The sequence below is a fragment of the Pelophylax lessonae genome (genome assembly GCF_965119305.1).
Source record: "Pelophylax lessonae genome assembly, chromosome: 13".
Lineage (NCBI taxonomy): Eukaryota > Metazoa > Chordata > Amphibia > Anura > Ranidae > Pelophylax > Pelophylax lessonae.
In genome coordinates this window covers 147,430,359-147,456,478 of record NC_138780.1, presented here as the reverse complement: position 1 = coordinate 147,456,478, position 26,120 = coordinate 147,430,359, and the positions used below count along the sequence as shown (strand labels likewise).

General features: G+C 42.4%; 1 protein-coding gene across 3 annotated transcripts in view; it reads right to left on the bottom strand.

Annotated features, from left to right (window-relative positions):
* SYT16 (synaptotagmin 16) overlaps positions 1-26,120 on the bottom strand; it is a 149,525-nt gene that overhangs the window by 29,012 nt on the left and 94,393 nt on the right. For 2 of the 3 annotated variants that reach the window (XM_082242623.1, XM_082242621.1), the window contains 4 exons: positions 25,102-25,314; positions 22,327-22,550; positions 16,453-16,890; positions 2,501-2,690 (listed from right to left, as the gene is read on the bottom strand). In XM_082242623.1, the coding sequence (XP_082098749.1) occupies positions 2,501-2,690; positions 16,453-16,890; positions 22,327-22,550; positions 25,102-25,314 (1,065 nt within the window). The remainder of the gene's footprint in view (positions 1-2,500; positions 2,691-16,452; positions 16,891-22,326; positions 22,551-25,101; positions 25,315-26,120) is intronic. The other variant, XM_082242622.1, reaches the window with a different exon arrangement.

Here is a 26,120-nt window from a genome sequence, read left to right as displayed (position 1 = left end):
TATAGGTCAGCCTTTTTCAACCAGAGTGCCTTGAGGGTTCTTCAGGGGTGCCTTGGCAGAATGCCTAAACATTGCCCAAAGAGTTTGTGTACAAATCAGCAGGTGGATCAAGCCTGCCTTTTAGTTACATAAAGCCACTGGTTTTCATTGTTCACTATTACAACTTTTGACAGTGGCCAGTGACTTCATCCGTTGATAATGAGGGCATCAGACACATGCATGGCATCCTTGTTTGCCCCTCCTCTACTTTGCTGTATTTACTTTGAAAGAATAAAACACCTCTAATGTTGGGTGTCCTATGGGTATGGATGTTACTGCAATATATAAAACTATTAGTTTTGCTGTTTACATTTTAGAATGGGGTGCCTCGAGATTGTGCATAACTTTAAAGGGTGCCTTGACTGAAAAGAGGTTGAGAAACACTGGTATAGGTGCAGTACGGGTCTGGTAAAAATTTTGCCGAAAGTAGTTTGGGGAGGGCTAAACTTTCTCATAATCCCTCCACAAAAAAAGGCTAAATTTGAACAGCAGCCCCACCAGCGATAAATACTTACCCACACTTTCGTACTCTGGGGCAAATAAAAATACCTGTTATATTACCCATATTGTCATAGGTGTGTGCAGCCTATTGCATTAGGGTGTGCACCCCAAATGTATTAAAACATGGATGGTGTTAGTAGGGAAGTGGACAGTGTCAGTAGAGCAGTGGATGGTGTCAGTAGAGCAGTGGACGGTGTCGGTAGGGCAGAGGTTGCCATCAGTAGGGCAGTGGACTTTCAGTAGGGCAGGGGTTGGTGTCAGTAGGGCAGAGGTTGGTGTCAGCAGGGCAGTGGACTTGTCAGTAGGGCAGAGGTTGGCATCAGTAGGGCAGTGGACTTGTCAGTAGGGCAGAGGTTGGTGTCAGTAGGGCAGCGGACAGTGTTAGTAGTTTTTTATTTTCGTACAATTTTTTTTAGGAGCCCCGTTGGGGGGGGCTTTGGTGAAATATCAGCAGGGGGAATCTGCGCCAAACAGGGTGATTAGGGTGTGCCCAGGCACACCCCCTGTGCATGCCTATGCATATTGTACTAGTATGTGATTCACTTCTCTCCTTCCTGGGTGGCAGCACTGGTGCTTGGCTTCTCAGGCACCCACACTGTCACATAAAGGTGAGGGGAGAATCATCAGTAATGTGTAAGCTCCAAGAACTGTCTTGAAACTTGCACAGGGCTAACCCTCCCTCAGTCCTGGCTGGTGTACAGTGTGGGGGGGGAAGCAAACCCACCCAGAAGGAAAATATAAGCTCCTGGGGGGGCTGCGTTAAAGCTGAACACCAGTATAAGAAAACATTATCTAAATACAAGAGGCATGTGCATTTTTTTTTCAAATCTTGATTTGAGTATTTCTTCCAGATCTGTGCAATAAACTAGTGTGAAAATTTGCCTTTGTGCTAGAGCTCCCTGTAAAAAAAAGACCAGTCACTGCTGTTCTTTATCCTTGTGTAGGGTGACTGGCCTTGTCTTTGCCCCTTTGCCTCCCCTAAAAACAATTTGAGCCCTAATCTTCACACTTACCCTCTTTGCAAGCCACAATTCACCCCAAACACAAATTCCCCCTCTTCCAGAAGAAATCCCTCTCCCAGCTCAAATACTCTCCCTCCCCAAAATCACCCCCCCCCCCCAGCACAAATCCTCTATCCCTCTTCCAGCACAACCCCCCCCCCCAAGTCCCCTCTGCTATCTTCTAGCAGTAACCCCCCCCCCCCCCCAAAAAAAAAAAAATTTCCCCTTCTAGCAAAAATCCCCTCAATCACGCAGAAGACCAGGTGATGTACATTATTGTGGATATTGATGTGCTTGAGGTTATATGCTGTTTGTAAGTATACATCTTTTTAAATCACTTCAGTAAGAGGGTTTATAAAGATACTGCACAAGGCTGGAGCGTCCTCTGTTCTTGTTTGTTTTCTGCACAGACACCCGGAGATCTGGGACCTCATACCTGCATTAGATTTGCACATGTGTGGCAAAACCAGATGTGCAGCATGTCCCCAACATGCACCGAATCCTGTGGCATGCCAGAGCCATCAATGGCAGGGGAGCACAACGTCATTCTCGGGTAAGAAAGAAGGAAGTGCTGTGCTGCAGCACAAAAAGCATCAGAAACACACAAACTTTTTTTTTTTAAATCTTATGGTGGAAGGAGGAGAGGGGCAGATACAAATTAGTTGCTATATTAGGTGATGGTTGGCTTTGTGCTCATTATTATCAAGTCAAGCCATTGTTGAGTTGTGTATATCTTAGGGCTGGCTAGACAAAATGACAAATCCCTCAGCTTAAAGAAATAGCTCCCATATCTGCAATCAGCTGTTTGTTCGCAGTTTGGCTTTAAGGGATTTTATAACTAACATAACACAAATATGACTGTGCCTCGATGATCTTATTATCCTTTTAAATCCCACACGAGAACCTTTCAAATACTCTCGCTTACATAAAATATTGATATTTACAAAGCGTTTACTCACCGGGTGGCCTATTGATGGCGAGGTTACGAAAATGGCTTCCTTTGATCATTTGCACAGAAAGGCGTCCTGTGGTAGCATTATATGACAGCCCCACCAGAAGTTCCGGCACCCCGCCATGCGACAGAGATTGTGAGGACAAAGCACTATCAGTGGGCGAGACTGCAGAAAAGCTTAACTGGGAATCGCCGCTCTGTGGAAATACAGTGCAATATATCGATTAGACATTCTCATTATTATCAGTATTACTGTAATTAGTCATGTAGTAATAATACATTATTTTGTCAAACGTATTGGAATGCCTGAACTTTAATGGCATCCCAGTCTTAGTCCATAGGTTTCATTATTGAGTTGGTCCATCCTTTGCCGCTATAATAGCTTCTGGTAAGGCTGTCCACAAGGTTTAGGAGTGTGTCTATGGGAATGTTTGACCATTCTTTCAGAAGCGCATTTGTCAGGTCAGTCACTGATGTTGGACGAGAAGGCCTGGCTCGCAGTCTCCGCTTTAATTTACTTAAAAAGCCCTCACTGGACCCAACCCAATCTGAACAACCTATTTCCTTACTCCCCTTTTCATCCAAACTCCTCGAAAGTCTAGTCTACAACCGACTGTGCAACCACCTTGCCGAGAATAGCCTCAGTCTGGATTTCGGCCTCAACACTCCACTGAAACTGCTCTCCTAAAACTGACAAACGATCTACTAATGGCCAAAACCAATGGACACTATTCTGTACTCCTACTTCTGGACCTTTCTGCTGCCTTTGATACGGTTGACCATCCCCTCCTCCTCAAAAAACTCCATGCCTTTGGTCTCCGTGACTGTACTCTTCACTGGTTATCTTCCTACTTATCCAACCACACCTTTAGCGTTATGTACAATTCTACTTCCTCCTCTCCTCTTCCGTTCTCTGTTGGGGTCCCCCAAGGCTCTGTTCTTGGACCCCTCCTATTTTCAATCTACACCTCCTCTCTGGGTCAGTTGATAGCCTCCCATGGCTTCTAATACCATCTCTACGTGGTCGATACCCAAATCTATCTATCCACCCCTCAGCTCTCTCCCCCAGTCTCCTCACGTATCACTAATTTACTATCAGATATATCGGTCTGGATGTCTCACCACTTCCTCAAACTCAATCCATCCAAAACCGACCTTATAATCTTTCCTCTACCACGTGCCCCTTCCCCTGATTTCTCTGTCAATATCAATGGCACTACTATCAGCCCATCCCCGCATGCCAAGGTCTTAGGTGTTGTCCTGGACTCTGAACTCTCCTTCAAACCCCACATCCAATCGCTGTCCAAATCTTGCCGCCTCAACCTCCGCAACATCTCCAAAATACGCCCCTTTCTAACCAAAGACACAACAAAGCTCTTAGTTCACTCCCTGGTCATCTCGCACCTCGACTACTGCAATTCCCTTCTCGTTGGCATACCTCTACACAGGCTATCCCCCCTTCAATCCATCATGAATGTTGCCGCCAGACTCATCCACCTTACCAATCCCTCAGTGTCCGCTGCTACTCTCTGTCAAGCCCTCAACTGGCCAACGAATTAGATTCAAAATACTTACAACATCTTACAAAGCAATCCACAGCTTAGCCCCTAGCTACATCACTAGCCTAGTCTCAAAATACCAACCTAATCGCTCTTTTCGTTCCTCTCAAAACCTCCTTCTCTCTAGCTCCCTCGTCACCTCTTCCCATGCCCGCCTCCAGGACTTTCCCAGAGCCTCTCCAATCCTATAGAACTCCTTACCCATATCTGTCCGATTATCTCCTACTCTATTAGCTTTTAGGCAATCTTTGAAAATCCTCCTTTTCAGAGAAGCCTATCCTACCCACACCTAACAAATATACCTCCATTTTCTCCATCAGCCCATCCCCCCACGGTTATTGCCTTTTGTTTCACTTGACCCTCCCTTCTAGATTGTAAGCTCTACCGAGCAGGGCCCTCTAGTTCCTCCTGTTTTGAATTGTATTGTAACTGTATTGTCTTCCCTCACATTGTAAAGCGCTGCGCAAACTGTTGGCGCTATATAAATCCTGTATAATAATAATAATAATTCATTCCAAAGGGGTTTCTATCGGGTTGAGGTCGGGACTCGGTGTAGGCCAGTCAATCTCGTTCCTCCACCCCAAATTCGCTCATCCATGTCTTTATGGACCTTGCTTTGTGCACTGGTCCAAATCATTTGGTGGAGAGGGGATTATGGTGTGGGGTTGTTTTCCAGGGGTTGGGCTTGGCCCCTTAGTTCAAGTGAAGGGAACTCTTAACTTGTAAGCATACCAAGACATTATGGACAATTTCATGTTCCCAACTTTGTGGGAACAGTTTGGGAATGGCCCCTTCCTGTTCCAACATGACTGCGCACAAGTGCACAAAGCAAGATCCATAAAGACATGGATAATTTTAATTCTCTTTGTAATGTTCTAAAATATTAACAATTTTTAGATGTATATGTTGTAATATCTCTGTACACATTTTTCTCTATATATGATTGTACATGTTACTGACCTTTCTGATAAAATCGTTTGTAAAAAAAAAAAAAAAAGAAAAAATACATGGATGAGCGAGTTTGGGGTGGAAGAACGTGACTGGCCTGCACAGAGTCCTGACCTTAATCCGATAGAACACCTTTGGGATAATTTAGAGCGGAGACTGAGAGCCAGACCTTCTCGCCCAACATGAGTTCCTGACCTCACAAATGTGCTTCTGGAAGAATGGTCAAACATTCCCATAGACACACTCCTAAACCTTTTGGACAGCCTTCCCAGAAGAGTTGAAGCTGTTATATTTGAAAAGGGTGGGCCAACTCAATATTGAACCCTATGGACTAAGACTGCCATTAAAGTTCATGTGCGTGTAAAGGCCAGCGTCCCAATACTTTTGACAATATTGTGTATACCTTTGCCCACCTGTCAGCCTCTAATGGTCTACCAAATTAAATCCCTATATGTCTTACAAAAATCTAAACATTAGGTGGGCAAATAAGTTATAGAGATAAAGTTAAGTGATGCATAATGAAGCTGCTAAATTTGGTCTGAGCATCTAATGTGCTTTGTTTTTTAACATTTCGTGATATATGTATTATTTTTGATACTATAATTGTATCTGGCAATTAGAGTATCATCCAGAGGAACTCAGTCATCTACAGGCTGGAGTGGTTTGGAGTTCATGTGTGTGTAAAGGCAGGCGCCCCAATACTTTTGAAAATATAGTGTATGTAGAGCGCTGCATAACTTAAAGCACTTTATAAGTACCTGTAATAAATAAACTATATTGAGCCTCTCAGCTTGCTATCTGCGTGTATTCTAAAAACCTGTCAGGAAAACCTTACACATATTATGTTGTCAACGATAGCGCTTCTTTTGTCACATTTATAATATTTCCAATTTGCATTGTCGGGTGGTGACAAAGCTTCAGCTGGTTACTATACTGATCACTAATTTCATTTGCTGCTGCATTATATAAATTGCTGTTGTGATGTGATACATAAGATGCAGTTTTGGTGTGATATAATTTGCTGTTGATATAACGTGCTGTCAAATGTTCTGCCATGGTCTGAAGTGCTTCTATTAGGTGATATAATTTGCTAATGTGGCTTGATGTATTCTTACTAGGTTATACAATAGTTGTTATTGCAGCTGTATAATGTGCTGGCACAGCTTGATATAGAGTGATGTAGCGGCTTGTATAACGTACTATGGCAGTGCAGTAAAACCTTGGATAGAGAGTAACTTGGTTTTAGAGCGTTTTGCAAGACAAGCACATTTTTTAAAAAAAATTTGACTTGATAAACAAGTGATGTCTTCATATACAAGTAGCGTCACGTCACAACTGAGTATAAAAGAGAAGAGAGGTGCCATGTAGCACCATGGTTACATTTGATGAAGGTACAACATTTAGCAACTCACATGGTTGATGATTAGAACCGGCACATCTAAGCATTCAGGCATCCGGGGTAAAGCTGTTCACATAGACCATTCACAGCACCGCCATCAACGTCATCCCTTCCACACTGCACTCAACGAGTGCTTCAAGCCTCGCTTTCAGATCGCTCTCCTGCAGGGTAGTCTTTCTGGTCACGACTGCAGACTGACAGCGGTGAGAGCTGGCGGTGCAGAGGATGGTCTATGTGGACAGCTTTGTCCCAGATGCCTGCATAATTAGATGTGCCTGTTTTAATCATCAACCATGTGAATTGCTAAGAGCCGGTTCACATTAGCATGACTTGTCAGGCGACTTGTCAGCCTGACAAGTCGTGCTCCCTCGTGGTCCATTGACCGCTACAGGACCCCTTCTAATAGGAGCAACACAAGTCGCTCCGACTTAGATAAAGGGTCCTGTACTATTTTGGGGCGACCTCGGAGCGACTTGCATAGACTTCCATTTTGTGAAGTCCCTGCAAGTCGCTCCGAAGTCGTGGTGCAATGTAATGCACAAGTCGCCCCCGAAGTAGTAAGGAGTCTTGTCGCCTCAGTGTGAACCGGCTCTTAATGTTGAACCTTCGTTAATTGTAACCATATTGTTACACTTAGAGGCGCCTCTCTTCTCTTTTATACTCTGTTGCTCCTGCTGGATTTTGCTTCTAATCCCCTTGTGGAGGCGCCATTTGTGGATGGACATTTTATGGTTATTGCTATAAACTTTTTATATGGACTATAAACTGAAAGACTTATCAATAGATATGGTTGTGGAGCTCATACTCATCTGAGTATCCATTTTTTCTTATGGGGAAATTGCTTCGACCTAAGAGTGCTTTGGATTACAAGCATGTTTCTGGAAGGAGCTATGTTCGCAATCCAAGGTTTTACTGTATAATTTTAACAAATCAATTTAGCAAGTGTGTGATTTGGGGAATAATCTTGTAACGAAGCACACTCCAATAAGCTCATATAGAAAATGCCTTATTCATCAAAACAACAGCCTTGTGCTTTAACATAGGAATTTTAATTATCCAGCACTTCTAAATCATCTGCGAAAGGACTTATGACCCAACGATTCAGTCAGTATAGATCTTTATTAATGTGCAACCAAGCACACAGCAGGGTAGAGTATAAAATTCTTTATATAAAAAAGCAACGTTTTGAGACACTAGTGGCTCAAAATGTCAACTTTTGAAATAAAAACCTGTTTGATGGTTTAGACATCACTTTCTGTGATGTCTAAACCAGAGAGTTTCTTGCTTTAACGTTCTGCTACTGGATTGCACTTTAACAAAGCTATATCAGGGATCTCCAAACTTTCTAAATAAATAGCTATTTTATAGGAGGGCTGGGCAATGGCCAGTGGGAGTAGAAAATGACCCAGTGTCAGTAGGAGTAAACAATGTGTCAGGTTTGGTGGTCATTGAGAGTAAAATAATGCATAGTGGCTATGGTCAGAAGAAGGAGGAATAGAGCTCCATCATTGGTATTATTGGGAGGAATAGTGCTCCATTGTTTAATGTGAGTGAAAGGAATAGTAGCCCATTTGTGGTGTCAATTAGAGGAACCATGCCTCATTGTTGTTGTCATAGTTAGTCAGGTTGAAAAAAGATAAGTTAAGTAACTGGGTACTGGGTATATAACTGGGTACTATTATTTATAGGTAAAGTTGATTCAGGGAATATCCGATTGCCTCTCAGGGATCAGGAAATAATTTTTTTCCCCTGCTGTAGCAAATTGGATCATGCTTTGCTGGGGTTTTTGCCTTCCGCTGGATCAACTGCGGGTATAGGATTGTATGCTTGTGTTTTCTTTATATAATTAAATAATTTTTTTTTTTTATTGGTTGAGCCAGATGGACTTGTGTCTTTTTTCAATCTGACTAACTATGTAACTATGTGTCAGTGAGAGGCACAGTGCCCCATCATTGGTGTCAGTGGGAGGAATAGTGCCCCATTGTTTGTGTTAGTGGGGGGAATAGTGCCCCATTGTTTGTGTCAGTGGGGGGAATAGTGCCCCATTGTTTGTGTCAGTGGGGGGAATAGTGCCCCATTGTTTGTGTCAGTGGGGGGAATAGTGCCCCATTGTTGGAGTCATTGGGAGGAACCATGCCCCACTGCTGTGGGAGGAACAGTGCCTCAAGAGCCAGATAAAGCCAAGCAATGGGCCACAGTTCGGAAACCACTAAGCTTTATGAACTGAAACATTGGATTCATAAGTCATTTGTGCATATGGCTTTGGAGAATTGATTCTGGCAGTTATTTACTTGCACTTCATGTGCAACACTCATTTAAATGATTATGGTTTGTTTTTTGCTTTTTTGCCAGCCATTCAAAATAAGTGATATGGCATCCTTTTAAATGGCCCATTTTTGCGGTTATAATTTCCCTGTGTTTTGGAAAGAAAATTACAGCAAGAAAGAAAGAGTCAATGTTGCAGTTTCCTAAACATATTGGACTAGGTGGGACTTTAGATGAGACCCAAGCTGGTGTTGCCCGGCGTCTCCATCCCTATATCAAGAAAAAAAGAGGTTTAAGGATTGTAAGAGGTGCATGAAAGTCAGCCAGCCCCCAGTCTGATGTACTCACCCTCCAGTCTGTCACCAACCAAATAAAACCTGTCTCTTGGTACAAAGAACAGGGGTTTAGTTGACACACATTTGCAAACGCATGTGAAAGCTGCAGAGCCACTTCACGGCACCCTGTTTAAATCTGCAGTCCTACACTCTCAATTTAGTGTCCTCACACTGGAGGCACATGGCCGCTAATGGGTGGATGGGGGAACAGGTGAGAGGGAGACAGCCCAACCTCCCCCAACCCATCCCCATACATGACTGGCTGTTGTCTCAAAGACTCAAATAATTAGGTTATAACCATGGTGCAAACTGGAAAAGACCAGCTGAAAAGCATTACACCTCCATCCTCTTGGTGGATGCAGTATATAGATAGGAAGGGATTTTATGTATGGGGCATGGCCTGTAAAGCACACTGCCTTTGAAATCCCTAATTTCCTTTTTGGGACTTTATATGAGACAAGCAGGTCATGCTATTGGTCTCCATCCCTGTCTACGGAAAACACTAAGTTCAAATCAAAACTGCATCCACCAAAAACGCACGAAAATCGCACGGTGGGACTTTAATTGAGGCACCAAGCTGTGAGCAAGGCGTCTCCATCCCTGGTTGCTTAAACATATTGGACTAGGTGGGACTTTAGATGAGACCCAAGCTGGTGTTGCCCGGCGTCTCCATCCCTATATCAAGAAAAAAAGAGGTTTAAGGATTTGAACTTAGTGTTTTCCGTAGACAGGGATGGAGACCAATAGCATGACCGGCTTGTCTCATATAAAGTCCCAAAAAGGAAATTAGGGATTTCAAAGGCAGTGTGCTTTATAGGCCATGCCCCATACATAAAATCCCTTCCTATCTATATACTGCATCCACCAAGGGGATGGAGGTGTAATGCTTTTCAGCTGGTCTTTTCCAGTTTGCACCATGGTTATAACCTAATTATTTGAGTCTTTGAGACAACAGCCAGTCGTGTATGGGGATGGGTTGGGGGAGGTTGGGCTGTTTCCCTCTCACCTGTCCCCCATCCACCCATTAGCGGCCATGTGCCTCCAGTGTGAGGACACTAAATTGAGAGTGTAGGACTGCAGATTTAAACAGGGTGCCGTGAAGTGGCTCTGCAGCTTTCACATGCGTTTGCAAATGTGTGTCAACTAAACCCCTGTTCTTTGTACCAAGAGACAGGTTTTATTTGGTTGGTGACAGACTGGAGGGTGAGTACATCAGACTGGGGGCTGGCTGACTTTCATGCACCTCTTACAATCCTTAAACCTCTTTTTTTTTTTTAATGTTGCAGTTTCCATCTACAAGTTTCGGTTGGTAGCTGAATGCATCTTATTTGTTTTCCCTCTGGTTTTCAGAAAATGCAGACTTCATTATAAATACTGGGATGTGTGCCTGACACGCAATAGAGCAGAGAAAGTTTTTTTTGGATAAACAGCAAAACATCTACATTACATTACAGAACAGGTCCAAGTGAAAAACTACTACTAGCTACAGCAGTCTATCTCCACCAAGGTTCTGTTGAACCCTTGGGTTTCTCCTGAGCTTTTCCTAGGGGTTCTTTAAAATGACACCAAACTATACCCTTACGTTCCAAAAAAAAAATCCATATATTTCCACTGCTTAATGGCCCTAAAATCTATTTTGCATGTTTGCAGTCATTTCTTACTATGCTTTTCTCCCTTCTTGTAACATCCTCCAAAAGTTCTTGAACTGCTCCTTTTCCCCTCCACTTCGGTTTGTTTGGAATGAGCAGTGCAAGTTAGTTGTGATCCCACATCCCATAGCCCATAGTCCCTAAAAACAACAAGGAAGGGTGGCTTCCTTGGAAACAACAAGGAAGGGTGGCTATGTTCCTACATACAGTAGAACCATGGAGAACAAATGAAAGCACCCTCTAACAGGAAGTCGGATCACAGCAGCAGAAAGAAATTTCGAGATTTGAAGGAGGATGAGAGCAATAGAAAGTACTTTTTTAACCACTTTGCCGCTGCTCACTAGAGCTCTACTGCGGCAAAGTGGCTCTTGTAGGTCTGACAACGTAGACCTACGTCGCCAGACACACCCCGTTCTCGGCGGCGCGCGCGCCACCGGAGGCTCGCTCCCGCTGTATTCAGTCACAGCGGGAGTCGGGCCAGGGGAGGAGCAGCGGCGATCGCCGCCGCTCTTCCCCGATCGTCGGGGAATCGAGTCTGGAGATCTGCCTGCTTGTGTAAACAAAGCGGGTGGATCTCCTAAGTGACAGGCAGGGTCAGATTGCAGGGTTCAGCATAGCCGAACCTGCGATCTGTCCCTGTGTCACATAGTCACCTCCCCCCACACATGTCAGTAAGCACCAGGCATACATTAACCCCTCCCTCTCCAATAAAATTAACCCCTTCTCTGCCAGTGTCATTTTTATAGTAACAGTGCATATTTATAGCACTGATCACTGTAGTAATGTCACTGGTAACCCCAAAAGTGTCAAAAATGTCAGTCAAGGGTCCGATCTGTCCGCCGCAATGTTGCAGTCCCGCAAAAAAAAAAATCGCAGATCGCCGCCATTACTCGTTAAAAAAAACCCCACCAAAAACGACAGAAATCTTTCCCTTAGTTAGTAAAACGCAATAACTTTTGCGCAAACCAATCAAAATACGCTTATTGCGATTTTTTTTACCAAAAATATGTAGCAGAAAACAAATTGGCCTAAAATGATAAAAAATTTTGATTTTTAAAATTTTTTTGGGGGGAATTTCATATAAAAAAATGTGAAAAATATTTTTATTTTTTCAAAATTGTCGCTCTTTTTTTGTTTATAGCGCAAAAAGTAAAAATACCACCGAAAGCTCTGTTTGTGGTAAAAAAAGGACATAAATTTCGTTTGGGTACGGCGTTGCATGACCGCGCAATTGTCAGTTAAAGTCACACAGTGTCGAATCGCAAAAAGTGGCCCAGACGTAAGACAGCAAAATCCTCCAGTGGTAAAGTGGTTAATTAAGAATCCATTCTTAAATATATTGTTTTTTTTAAAACCTGAGTGTAGTGTAATTTTAAACAGTGCGCAGTGGCAAACTGATCTCACGCCTGACTACCAATGTAAGGAGGCAATTCTCCACTGAAAAACATAAGATGTTACTTCTACACTGGCCACTAATGTCAGAGGACAAGGCAGTTTTCACGATCTGATTTCTATTCTGTTTCTCTTATTCATTTAATTTCAAGATTATTTAAAAAAAATATTGGAACACAACAGGTGGGTGTTACAAATTTTCTGCCTTGGGTCTCAGAACTTTAGGTACGTCAAAGTATCTTTTCATTATAAACTTCCTGAAACTTAAATTTCTTACTTGTAAAGTGAGCTGTAGGAATAATAATTTTAGCAGAGGTTCATCAAGACTAGAAAATTATTTCAAGGGTTCCTCTGGAGTAACAAAATTGAAAAATGGTTGTGCTACAGTATACCATTACCAGGATTATTAACCACTTTAGAACCGCTCACAGTAATACTACTGCGGCAGAGTGGTTCGTTATCGTCTAGCGACGTAGTATTAACGTCGTTAGACACTCCCCCTTCTGGGCGGCGCTTGCTCGCCGCCGGAGGCTCGCTCCCGCTGTTTTCATTCACAGCGGGAGTCAGGCCAGGGGAGGAGCAGCGGCGATCGCCGCTGCTCTTACCCGATCGTCGGGGATCGAGTCTGGAGATCCGCCCGCTGTGTGTAAACACAGCGGGCGGATCTCCATAGTGACAGGGAGTGACAGATCGGACTGTTCAGCATAGCTGGACATCCGATCTGTCCATGACTCACACAGTCACCTCCCCCCCTACACGTCAGTAAGCACCAGGCATACATTAACCCCTCCCTCTCCAATAAAATTAACCCCTTCCCTGCCAGTGTCATTTTTACAGTAACAGTGCATATTTATAGCACTGATTACTGCAGTAATGTCACTGGTACCCCCAAAAGTGTCAAAAATGTCAGTCAAGGGTCCGATCTGTCCGCCGCAATGTCGCAGTACCGCAAAAAAAAATCGCAGATCGCCGCCATTACGCGTTAAAAAAAAAACACCAAAAATGACAGAAATCTTTCCCTTTGTTAGTAAACGCAATAACTTTTGCGCAAACCAATCAAAATACGCTTATTGCGATTTTTTTTACCAAACATATGTAGCATAAAACAAATTGGCCAAAAATTTTTAAAAAAATTGGTTTTTACATCTTTTTTGGGGGGAATTTCATATAAAAAAATGTTAAAAATATTGTTATTTTTTCAAAATAAACGCTCTTTTTTTGTTTATAGCGCAAAAAGTAAAAATCGCACAGGTGATCAAATACCACCAAAAGAAAGCTCTGTTTGTGGGAAAAAAAGGACGTAAATTTCGTTTGGGTACGGCGTCGCACGACCGCGCAATTGTCAGTTGAAGTCGCACAGCACCGAATCGCAAAAAGTGGCCTGGACGGAAGACAGCAAAATCCTCCGGTGGTAAAGTGGTTAAGAACCTTTACAGACACATACTTCCCTGTGTTTAGTGATCAAGCATGTACAGTACACTGTTAGCCAGTGGACACACTGGTATATTCTGCATCTAGAGCCCTAATTTTATTTTATTTGGGATAGAGTGATGAGGGGTTAACCTCTCAGGTTTTTATTTCTGTTTATGATCTCAAAAGGGACACTTTCTCTAAAGTCAATGGGACTGTTGTCACTGGGACTGAAGGGTTCAAAAAGTTTGATTTGCCACCAAAACAAGAAAAGAAAACAACTTCTAAGACATTTGTTCTGGTGGCATATTTCTAAGAGGGCATTTCCTTAACTTTGGACAGATTTACTCCTATTTCCTGTAAGGACAGGAAGTAAACACATTTCCCTAGTCGGACAAATAATGCAAAAAAGGCTGACAGACTTTTTACATGTCTCACTTTATCAAAAATGAAAACAACAATTGGTTTTATAAAGACTTTAATGGATTTTAAAGAGGACTATTAAACAGTAGTGATCCTGTTGCTGGCCACAACTCACTAGTAATTCTTTGATGGAAGCAACTCACCAGCAGTGTTGGGGGTAACTAGTTACAAAGTAACTAATTACAGTAACTACATTACTTTTTTTGGTAACTAAGTAAAGTAACTAGTTACAATACTAATATTGGTAACTACACTACTTTACTAGGCTATAGGAGGTAACTACACTACTTTACTAGGCTATAGGAGGTAACTGCACTACTTTACTAGGCTATAGGCAGTAACTACACTACTTTACTAGGCTATAGGAGATAACTACACTACTTTACTAGGCTATAGGAAGTAACTACACTACTTTACTAGGCTATAGGAGGTAATTACACTACTTTACTAGGCTATAGGAGGTAACTACACTACTTTACTAGACTATAGGCAGCAACTACACTACTTTACTAGGCTATAGGAGGTAGCTACACTACTTTACTAGGCTATAGGCAGTAACTACACTACTTTACTAGGCTATAGGCAGTAACTACACTACTTTACTAGGCTATAGGAGGTAACTACACTACTTTACTAGGCTATAGGAGGTAACTACACTACTTTACTAGACTATAGGAACGCGCTTTCCTGCGTTACCCAAGCCGTGCGATACAATCGTTATTTCGAAGAATAGAGAGGGATGAAGTTTATGACTTTTTGTTGCATTTTATGTTTTATTCTGTTTTTTCAGGTTTTGTTCTCATGTTTCCCAAAGCCTGTGTTTATACAATAAACTCTATGCAGAAAGAGTGTCATGTATCTTCTTCTACACGGTCAATTAAGAAAGAGGAAAGTAAAGTAATAAGTAGTGAAGTTACTTTTCAAATGCAGTAACTAGTAAAGTAATCTCATTACAATTTACAGAAGTAACTAGTAACTAGTTACATTTTTTGAGTAACTACCCCAACACTGCTCACCAGGGACAGAAAGACAAGAGAGGTAAAAGAAAAAACTCACCTGTTTCTAAGGCATTGCTCCCCCACTGTTCTAAACACTGCAAAATCACTCATACTGAGGGAGTAACACTGTAGAAGAAGATTTGTTATTTCATTTCCCTTCTTTACTGATCCTGACTGTGGTGCAAAGGGATCGCTAGCAGGTCATTGGCCTAGTATGTGTTTTTTTAATGTTTACCAAGATTCAAGACTGTGGTACTGATTTCCTGCTACTGTTTATCAGTTAGATGTGGCCTACACTGAATAAAGTCTTCATGGTTTACATCATGGGTGTCCAACCTTTTGGCTTCTCTGGGCCACATTGAGTGTAGAGAAATGTTCTCGGGCCGCATATAAAATATATACTATAGTTACCGTATATAAGTAATAAAATGCGCCGCACCCTTCCGGCGTGGCCGCACCCCCCCCGGACTAATTTAACACAACTAGAGGATGATCAAATGAAAAGGAATCAGTATACGGAGGTTTACTTCTGAGAGGTATTAAAGGAACACTCTAACCACCATGACCACTTCAGTGATTTGAAGAAGTGGTCATGGTGGTAGGAGTCAGAAACACTGCACCTGCTCACATCCCCCCCTCCTCCCCTCCGAGGCAGCCTCTGCCTACTGTTAGTTGGAAGCCGCTGTGGCCATGCCCCCAACCTGACTTCCTTCCTCCCCAGCAAAAAAAAAAAATTGTCAGGGGGCAGTGGGCCGCATTGCCTGGGGTTCCGGACCGCATGTGGCCCCCGGGCCGCAGGTTGGACATGCCTGGTTTACATATTTGTAGGCAGGTGGAGGTTGCAGTATATCCTCTAACCTGAAGGTGGCTGTTTCTTCAGGTTGGCAGAGACCCACTGAGGACTAATTGTCCCCTGCTATAGGTTTTAGGCAGCCATCTTGGGTAGGAAAACTTATCTTATTTGATACTGAAATCCTATGAGATTTAGGCAGCCATCATGAAAAAGAATAATATGAATAAGAGACCATAAGTCATTTGATGTGCCCACAGTGTGGGAGTAAGATAGAGCTCCCTCTGGTTAGAAAGAGAGAAAGAGTAGAATTGGGGAGAGGTACCAGTCAAGAAGGGAAAGAGTAGGTTTTCCCTTACAAGGTATCTTTTCTGTCAACTTTCTGGAACAGTCTCCCACTGGCAGCTAGATATCTGCAAGGACATTTGGGGATCGCAGTGTGAACAAGCAAAATAATAGCCCCTCCTAAGAGAGTGCTCCTTTGGCATTCTGTAGTACGTAAAAGTCTGATACATTACTATTAAAAAGTGCCTTGTGGATAAACAGTGCCCTCTTCTTGAGTCAATTTGTGCCTTCTTCTGGATCACCAAAAATGGAAAGCTGAACAGGCTGTACCTGATGGATTTGCTTTTGGTATCAAATTTTCACCCAAGTAGGATCACCAAAGCAGATTCATAAATATGTACCTTTCCTATTTTGCTGCCATTGAGCTTTAGTACATTTTGCCAGCACATTTAATTTAAACTGTGTACATGCAAAAACCCATAGCCAACCACAGCCCTGATACTTACACTTAAGTTGCTCCTGGGCTCTAAGACCAATGTCCTTCTGATTTCCCCATCAGATCTAATATTCCTCAATGAAAAGAGCTTTTCACCCATCATCTTTTCATGGATCCTCTTCTGTACAGCATACAAACGGAATCGAATGGCATGGTTGGCTAGGTCCTCCATTTCAAGCTTGTTAAATGTGAAGGTCTCATTAAAGACAGGCTGAGAGCCTTTTTGTGCAGCAGTCTTCCCTTTTTGCTTCTTGTTTGGCAGTAGGACAACATGAACTTGCCATGTGCTTACTCCACTACGATCCTTATCAGGAATATCTTTAGCTTCCACAACTGTTACAGTCAGCTTTTGACTGGAAGCTTTGTAATCGAGAGAAATGTCCAGGTCACCACATTTGGAAATTGGCACATGGCCTGCATGAGGTTCAAGGCTACCTTCTCCTTGTTCCTAAGGACAAAAATACATTCAAGTATTCAGAAATAAAATTTTGTAAATGATTATAAAGGACTTAAGTCAATTATGGTAGCTTAGCAATTTGCATTATGGCCTATCATCTCTACAGTTCTTTATAGTCCTGTATCTGCATTGTTTCTAACTGATTTTGCTTGGAAATGTCAAAACATACATTTTTTCCCCTCGGTGAAAATGTTTTTCTTGTCCTGCTCCAGTGCCCTATGATGGCATACCCGAGTAACACTGGCACCCACCTCTTGGCTGGCTTCTTCTCCTCCCACCTTTGGCTTTCAGCTGTTGCAGAGAGAGCCATACAAAGGACTGGTTCCAGTAATTAACACCCCCCCTCCACACTGATCACCATACATTTCCCCCTGCTGCCCAGGCCCCTCGTGTACCCGCCCCCCCCCCCACCCTTCTGCAGTGCTGCTGGCTTCCCTACTTTTCTTCCTGCCGGCAGCTGCAAGCACACAATATGATCCTTCAAGGTTGAAAGTGGGGGAATATGTCGAATTACCAGCCCCTTCCTTTCCTGAATGAACACAATGAGTGATGGGTACCGATCACTCATTGTGTTCATTCATAACTGAAGCATTGACTGTATAGGGCTCCATGTCAGGTTGTCTGTATGGGGCCGCATGGTTTCTAACAGCAGCCCTACGCACGTGAACTTTAATGGCATCCCAGTCTTAGTCTGTAGGGTTCAATATTGAGTTGGCCCACCCTTTGCAGATATAACAGCTTTAACTCTTCCAGAAGCGCATTTGTGAGGTTAGGCACTGATGTTGAATGAAAAGGTCTGGCTCGCAGTCTCTGCTCTAATTTAATTTCTAATTCATCACAAAGGGGTTTTATCAGGTTGAGGTCAGGACTCTGTGCAGTCCAGTCAAGTTCCTCAACCCCAAAATCCATCATCCATGTCTTTATTGACCTTGCCTTGTGCACTGGTGCGCAGTAATGTTGGAACAGGCAGGGGCCATCCCCAAACTGTTCCTACAAAGTTGATAGCATGAAATTCTCCAAAAGGTCTTGGTATGCTGACGCCTTAAGAGTTCCCTTCACTGGAACTAAGGGGCCAAGCCCAACCCCTAAAAGCCAACCCCACACCATAATACCCCTCCTTTTAATAATTTGGGCAAGTGCACAAAGCCAGGTCCATAAAGAGATGGACGAATGAGTTTAGGGTGGAGGAACTTGACTGGCCTGCACAGAGTCCTAACCTTAGCCCGATAGAACACCTTGGGAATTAATTTGAGCGGAGACTGCAAACCAGGCCTTCTCGTCAAACATCAGTGCCTGACCTCACAAATGCGCTTCTGGAAGAATGGTCAAACATTCCCATAGACACACTCCTAAACCTTGTGGACAGCCTTCCCAGAAGAGATGAAGCTGTTATAGCTGCAAAGGAAACAAATCACCATCTAAAGTAAGCGAATGCCAAAGGTTTGGAATGCCAGGTAAAAAAGTGACTGCTCGCATGAATCAGGGCCCACTTCACCGAAGTGCTGGAGGCCGGTGGCATTAGCAGGCTCTCACATGCCACTGTGAGCTGCAACGAGACATGAGCTGGGGAAGGGGCGGGCCGCAACGCGTTTCTGAGTCCCGTCTCCTTTTTCAGGCCTCTAAAACGTGTTACCGCCCACCTGGCATTCCAATCCTTTGATATTCTGACAGTGGCGTTTTTGGAGCTTATAATGCCGCCAGTCCCTGATGTATTTCCCAGAGGGTTCAGGCTTGTGATAACAGCTGTCCTCCAATCCATCTTGTCTACAGCCCTTGGGAACAGCACACCACCTCTGCACCCAGCATGCAAGATTCTTTTATGCAAGTTGATACTTAATACATTTTGTTGTTTTTACCCACATAGACTTGGCGCCCTTTTCTCTTTTCATAGCTGAAAAATGTAGGCCAACCTTAAATTAGAGCCTTATGGTCTAAAGCTGGATACACACTATACAACTTTTGTTGTTCAATTTCCTTTAGATTTACCTTCATCTATGTAGTGCAAGGACTTTCCAGATTGCATACAAATTTTGAAAGTGTTTAGGTTTGACCTCATATTATATGGTTTTGGTAAATCTAAAGGAAAAAATCTAAAGAAATTATATAGTGTGTATCCAGCTTTAGACTGGGATGCCGTTAAAGTTCATGTGCGTGTACAGGCAGGTGTCCCAATACTTTTGACAATATAGTGTATATTACGAAATGTTAAAAAACAAATGAGATGCTCAGTCTAAATTTAGCAGGATCATTTATGCGTCAATTAACTTTATAACTGATTTGCACATGTAATGTTTAGGGTTTTTTTTGTGAGACATATAGGGATTTAATTTGGTACACCGTTAGAGGCTGACAAGTGGGCAAAGGTATATATTATATATAAAATAATATTCCAGCACAAACAACATTTTTTAGAAATTTGTACCATGTTTATAATAAAACTTTAAGTAGCTGCGTCACAGCTACTGTAAGCAATACATTTTCCAAGCAAAAATATATGTTTGCTTGAATATGGGCCTGTGCCTTCTCTCCGAGGAAATACCTAATACGCATTCTGTTGTAAAGCATATCAAGTCATCATTGGGTAATCAGACAATTTGATGATCAGTGGCCTAATGGAAATCGGACTGAAACAACCATTCCAAGTAACCGTAGGACAGGACAAATAAGCCTTAAAATAATTTATCGGTGAAAGATCATCTCACTTACACCAAAGTATTATGTTTGAATGTACTTTGTTTTAAGCAAGCATCAGTTTAATGATGTAATGGTTTCCATGGTTTCCATTATCTTTAGTAAAAGTAGACTAAATAGGATTATATGTTAGCATGATCTGAGGGCAGCTTGTTCATTAAACTAAAATGGTGCGATGGTTCATGTTTCAAAAGGGAAGTTTGGCTTAAGGGATCATCTTTTCCAAGAACTTGTATCTTTATCATCTGTTGTTTTTAATTAATGGTAGCTAATCAAGAAACAAGCCGTGGAATTAAAAAATACAGAGCAAACATGATCACTGCTAAAAAAAAAGAAATAAAAAAAAAAAGTGAAACTTATATCTTCTACCAAAACCTACTATTGAACATAGTGCAGCTGTAAAGCTGTAGAAAGAAAATTGCCTGATATCTAACTCAAACAAGATTCAGGCACACCTTGAATAAGAAATGCCAAACCCTCTTGGGTGTAAAGAAAGCCTCAGATGTGCACAATTTTAATGACCCCCATCCCCCTCTCCCAACAGTTTGGCCAAAAGCTTCCAAATGTATAATTTAGATGTGATTGAAGGCACTTAAAGTGGAAGTAAACCTGCTTATCGTTTTCAGCCAAGGAAGCTGCCATCTTGGCCTCGGTGACACCAGCCATTGGATGGTTTGACAATTTGGTTGAGAACAAACATATGTGACAGTTAGCAATGCAGGGAATGTAACTGTTTTCTGAAACTGTTAAATCAATGGGTTTACTTCTGCTTTAACCACTTAAGCCCCGGAGGATTTGGCTGCTAAACGAGCAGGGGGTATTTTGCGATTCGGCACTGCGTGACTTTAACGGACAATTGCGCGGTCGTGCGACGCTGTACCTAAACGAATTTGGCGTCCTTTTTTTCCCACAAACAGAGCTTTCTTTTGGCGGTATTTGATCACCTGTGCGATTTTTTGATCACGCGCTATAAACAAAAAAAGAGCGTCAATTTTGCAAAAATAGCAATATTTTTCCCTTTTTTTTATATGAAATTCCCCCAAAAAAAAATGTAAAAATCAAAATTTTTTAACATTTTCGGCCAATTTGTTTTATGCTACCTATGTTTGGTAAAAAAAATCGCAAAAAGCGTATTTTGATTGGTTTGCGCAAAAGTTATTGCGTTTACTGACTAAGGGAAAGATTTTTGTCATTTTTGTTGTTTTTTTTTTAACGCGTAATGGCGGCGATCTGCGATTTTTTTTGCGGTACTGCGACATTGCAGCGGACAGATCGGACCCTTGACTGACATTTTTGACACTTTTGGGGTTACCAGTGACATTTCTACAGTAATCAGTGCTATATATATGCACTGTTACTGTAAAAATACACTGGTGGTGAAGGGGTTAACTTTATTTGAGAGGGAGGGGCTGTGTGTGTCCCTAGGGGCGTGCTTCTAACTGTGATTGGCTGTGGCTTCAGCTGTATGCAGAGTGATCAACGGATCTACATAGTAGATCCATATGATCAGCTCTCATACAGAGGGGAGAATGACAGGCAGCTTGTTTACACAAGCTGCCTGACTTTCTCCCTCTCCCCCGCCGATCGCAGAGTGGCCGGCGGACATCGGGTCCGCCGGTCACACGCGCGGGGGGGTCCGTGACCACGCGGGAGCGGGAGCGCGCCTCCGGCGGCGCGCGCTCGCTCCCTAGACCCTCACAAGCTAGTGACGTAGCCCTACGTCACTTTGCCTGTGAGGGGCTGACCGCCGACGTAGATCGGCGTGCGGCGGTCGGCAAGTGGTTAAAGAGTTTTCAACAAGTGCTTTATTGACAAAACAAAACAAATATTCCCCATCAATCACCCAAAAATTGAACTTCTGCTTTAGGTATTCTAACCCCCTGACATGCCACATTTGGCATGTCATTTTTTTGGGGGGGGAGCGGGTACCTAGTTTTGACAGGTACCCGCTCCCACTTCCGCTCGGAGCGCCGTGGCGCACTGAACGGAAGTTCTCCTCTCCCCCTCCCTCCCTGCAATCTTCTGGGACATGTCAGAGGTCCCAGAAGATTGCCGGCCAATCAAGACACGCAGCGCGACTCGCGCATGCGCAGTGGGTATCCGGCTGTGAAGCCGCAAACTGTCACAGCCGGGTGCCCACAGCAGTGATGCCGGCACCGTGGGAGAGGATCGAGGCTTCGGGCGGCCGCATCGCTGGACCGTTGGACAGGTGAGTGAAATGGCTGGAACTCCGCTTTAACCATGTTGAGAAGCTTTCGGCCAAAGAAATAAAATCTCACCGACAAACAGATCTGATCACGTCACTGACTCATGCAGAATGACATCTCCTGGAGCCCCATCGCTAAAAGAAAACAAAGGGGTGAGGTCTCCCAGGTGATGTCATTTTTTAAATATGGCCAAGGCCATATTTGATCAATGCCATTGCCCAAATATGGCCATGTGGCCATATTTGATCAGTGATTTCACACTAACTTCTTTGTTTATATGGCTTAGGATTGCTGGCTGGTAAATGAATGGGGCTCAGTGACATGACTATTTGCTAGGGAGGTGGCGGTTAAAGGATCCCACCACTTTGTTATCAACCACTGACAACAAGGAATCTGTCATATATAGTGGAAGTAAAAAAAACACTAGTACACGTGATGTTTGGCTACCGCTGTATCAACTACCAATAAGTTCCATAGCCCTGTATGATCTATTATATGTTGACACATGAACAGGAATCTGGTGTCTTACCTCTGGGCTCAATGCAGGTGAGCTGTCTGTACCATTGTGAGCTACAAGCCCATTGTTGCTAAAGCCAGTCTCCATTTCCTGACCGTCAATAAATTGGCGGTTTCTGCTGGAGGTGGACCCGGCCTCCAGTCTAGCATCCTGTAAGTCACTAGCCTCTGAAGCCGCACGAGAGTGAACCAATACGCCATCTTCATTATATGACTGGTAACTAATAACATCCAAATCTAAGAAGACAACATGATTATGACATGGTATATTAGAATATTGCACATGTGGAAAACGTGTTGGTCTTGTTTCAAAACTGTGTTTTCAGTTCTTGTCCTCTCCTAATGTCCACTGTGCTCAAACATGCCATTAAAGGTATTAGTAACTTGGGGAACGTCTGGTAAAGTTTCTAATTTCAGCTGTACTGGATGATGAATGAAAAATCTATCATAATAATAATAATGTGTCTATGTAGATGGAAACTGGCAGTCACCAAAGGTCTACTGCAAAATAACCAATTTGACCTTCCTGGGCTTAAAATCCATCTAAAAGGCACCTGTTTTTGCAGTCATTCACAGGCATGCTAACTAACTCGCTCAATTTCTAAAATAAACAGTTTTTTTTGCCTGTTTTTGAGTATAAAATATTGTCTGCAGGCCAGGCACAACTAGATGGGGAAAGAGAGTGGGCAGGATTGAGATGCCGTTAGACACCATTTATCTGTGACGCACAAGCGGCAGTTAAAAGGAACTGCCCCTGATTCTGCTTGGTAAGAGGAAGGAAGGCTATCAGTACCTGCAATGTCAATAGCCTCACTTAGGCTGGCCATACATGTTCAATTCTCTTCTACAATTTTCTTTTAGATTTACCAAAACCACATAATATAAGGTCAAAGCTAAACAACACTTTCACTTGTATCCAATTAGGCAGGCCTTTGTACTACATAGTTGAAGGTAAATTTTAAGAAAATTGTTCAGAACATTGTAAGAAAATTGTATAATGTATGGCCAGCCTTACTCCATAAAGTGGTATTAAACCATCAGTTTGTAAAGCACTTTCAGCAGCTGATTTAGTGACCATTGCCTAAGGCAACGGTCTTCAAACTATGGCCCTCCAGTTGTTCAGGAACTACAATTCCCATCATGCCTAGTCATGTCTGTAAATTTTCAGAGTTTTACAATGCCTCATGGGATGTGTAGTTCTCCAACAGCTGGAGTTTGAAGACCTCTGGTCTAAGGTTTCCTGTTTCAGGGTGACTCCTTAGTTTAGCAGCATCTTATGGAGCCACCCGTACAGTACATCCAGGAACTAGAGGCTGCACTGTGCATTTTTTAACTCTTTCCTGTGAAAACAGGAAGTTCAGAGTAGCAGCACGGAAAGAGCAGGACCCAGAACTGAAAGTTGTAAACTGAAAAGTGCTAGGGTAAGAATTGTAACAGTTAGTTTACTGGGACATGTTTATTTTTATGTGTTAGGCTGAAAGCACTGAAGGATTAATTCTACTTTAAAGGATAGGCTTACCTTGCAGAGCATGCTATGTGTTACATCCATAATTTGAGTAATGTGTAACATGCTCAAGACCTGCATCCTGCACCCTTGACCCCCCCCCCTTTGACAACGGGTGAGGGATCTTCTACCCGCTCCTGCTGTCACATTTGGAAAGTAGTGCAGTTTTGTGGGCGCAGCAATCTGTGAAAAAGAGAACTGCGAGTAAAGTCAGTCATTGAAGCCGCCAACTTGTAGTTCTCAATGAATTGCTAGAGTGCTGGTGAGCGCTCTCATAATTCATTCACAAGCCCTGCAGCTTGTAAACACTCAGCCAGTATCGGAGGGTATGGGCTGAAAGTTGTAGGGCTTGTCTGATGGAAGCTGATATTGCACCCTGATCCACAAATCAGGGGTGCAATGCTTTGCAGGCTCCTGAGGGAAGAAATAATGAATTCACATTTTTTCCTGCAAAAATATGTGCATTTATTATTATTAACTTAGCCTTTACCTTCTCATGCAGCACTGTTGTATTACAAGCAGCTACAACAGCTGAAAAGGGTCACAACACTGCAGTGATTCCATTATAAAAAGAAGAGTATTGTCACTCTATTAAGTGAAAATCAAAGATTCTGCTGCCAGGATCACCAGGTAATAAAAGAAAAGTGTTGTCTTAATGGTATTGGCAGACTGTATCATATATGTGCTCTACTTTAATATTTAAATGTATGGCTGTTTGTACAACACTATGGGTTTCATATCAAAACTGCCTCAAGTTTCATAGCTAGAAAGCAATTTACCAAAAGTGGACACAGTCTATCAAACTGATGGCAGAATTTAGGTAGATAAAACAAAATAATAAATGCATTCTTTTTTAAATTTTGAAACAAGACATCACCTATTATTTCCTAGCAATTGAAATGACCAAAAGGAGCAAACAAAGACATGCAGCTCTAATACTAATAGGCAAATCTATACCTTTTTTTTGCAGTGCTTTATACCATCAAATAAAATAAATAAAGGAATTGTAAAAAGAAAAACAAGCCAACATATTTTACAATTAATTACTAAAAAAATAATTGAATACAACTTTAACAAAGTAATATATTCATGCAAGTGCAATTAATATAATAGTTTGGCATATATGGAAACCAAGGTATACAATGCTCAAAAAAAAAAAAAAAAAAAATGATCAAATTAACTAAAAAGTGGAGTTGCAAAAAATAAAATATTAATATAATTAAATTCATGCTCTGTAAATGTGAGAGTGCTGCAGATTCAAAGCATTTCCTCCATTAGCGATACCTTCACATTCAGAAGCCTCTGTGCTCAGCTCCTCATGGTTTGATAGCAAGCGGTTGAACTTTGGCTTGCTGTCAGAGCCAGCTTGTGTTGCCTTTTCAGATACGTTGGAGCGAAAGCTCTGAGAACGCGACACTGAAATTTGAAATTGCTTATACACCTCTTCATCACTGTCTGAAGATGTGGTTAGTTCGTCATCATCCCCATAACTGCTCACTAGGAGAGATAAAATATATGGTCTACATGTTTCTGCTAAACCAAAAACACAAAATAGGTCATGGGTTCTGCAGTCTATGGGAGTCCAACTACTGAGTCCTCACTCCATGATCCTCTATGCTCCCCAAGTATAGCCAGCTATATATCATGGACGACAAGGCAACTACTACATACATCACCCCAAACAGAGTCAGCTTTAGACCTTAGGGGGCCTTAGACCTTGTTGGTTTACATTTTCAATGACAGTCAAACATTTTTACAATGCACGACACAAGGTCACGCATGCTCACACACATGCAGTTATAGTGCTCTGTGTGTGGTTTGCTTAAAACGCCAAAATTCATTTTTGAAAAACGATACAACATACCAGTCTAGGGTTTTACAAATGATGGGCAGAAAAATATAACTTCCTAAGATACACTTAATAAAAAAAAAAAAATATATGTTTTTTATTCTACATTTTATATTAATTTTCTAATTTTTTTATTATTTAATGTATAATTTTTTATATTGTTTTATATCATTTTTGTATAGAGGGGGCCAAGGGAAGTTGGCCCTTCTTATAAATCCAGCCCTGACCCCATGATCATGGTCCCTGGTCTAGTCAGCTATACGTCATATGAGACAACAAACCAACTACTTCCGCCACGTACTAGGTAGTGTGTTATGGGAGACATCAACTTGGATACCATATGCTGCAGAGCCCTGTTAGACCATTCAATGGTAATAATGAAATATACTTCTCATTCATGCAAGCTATATAAGCATCCTCAGAGAGCCAATGAAAAATTGGTTTGCCCAAAAAG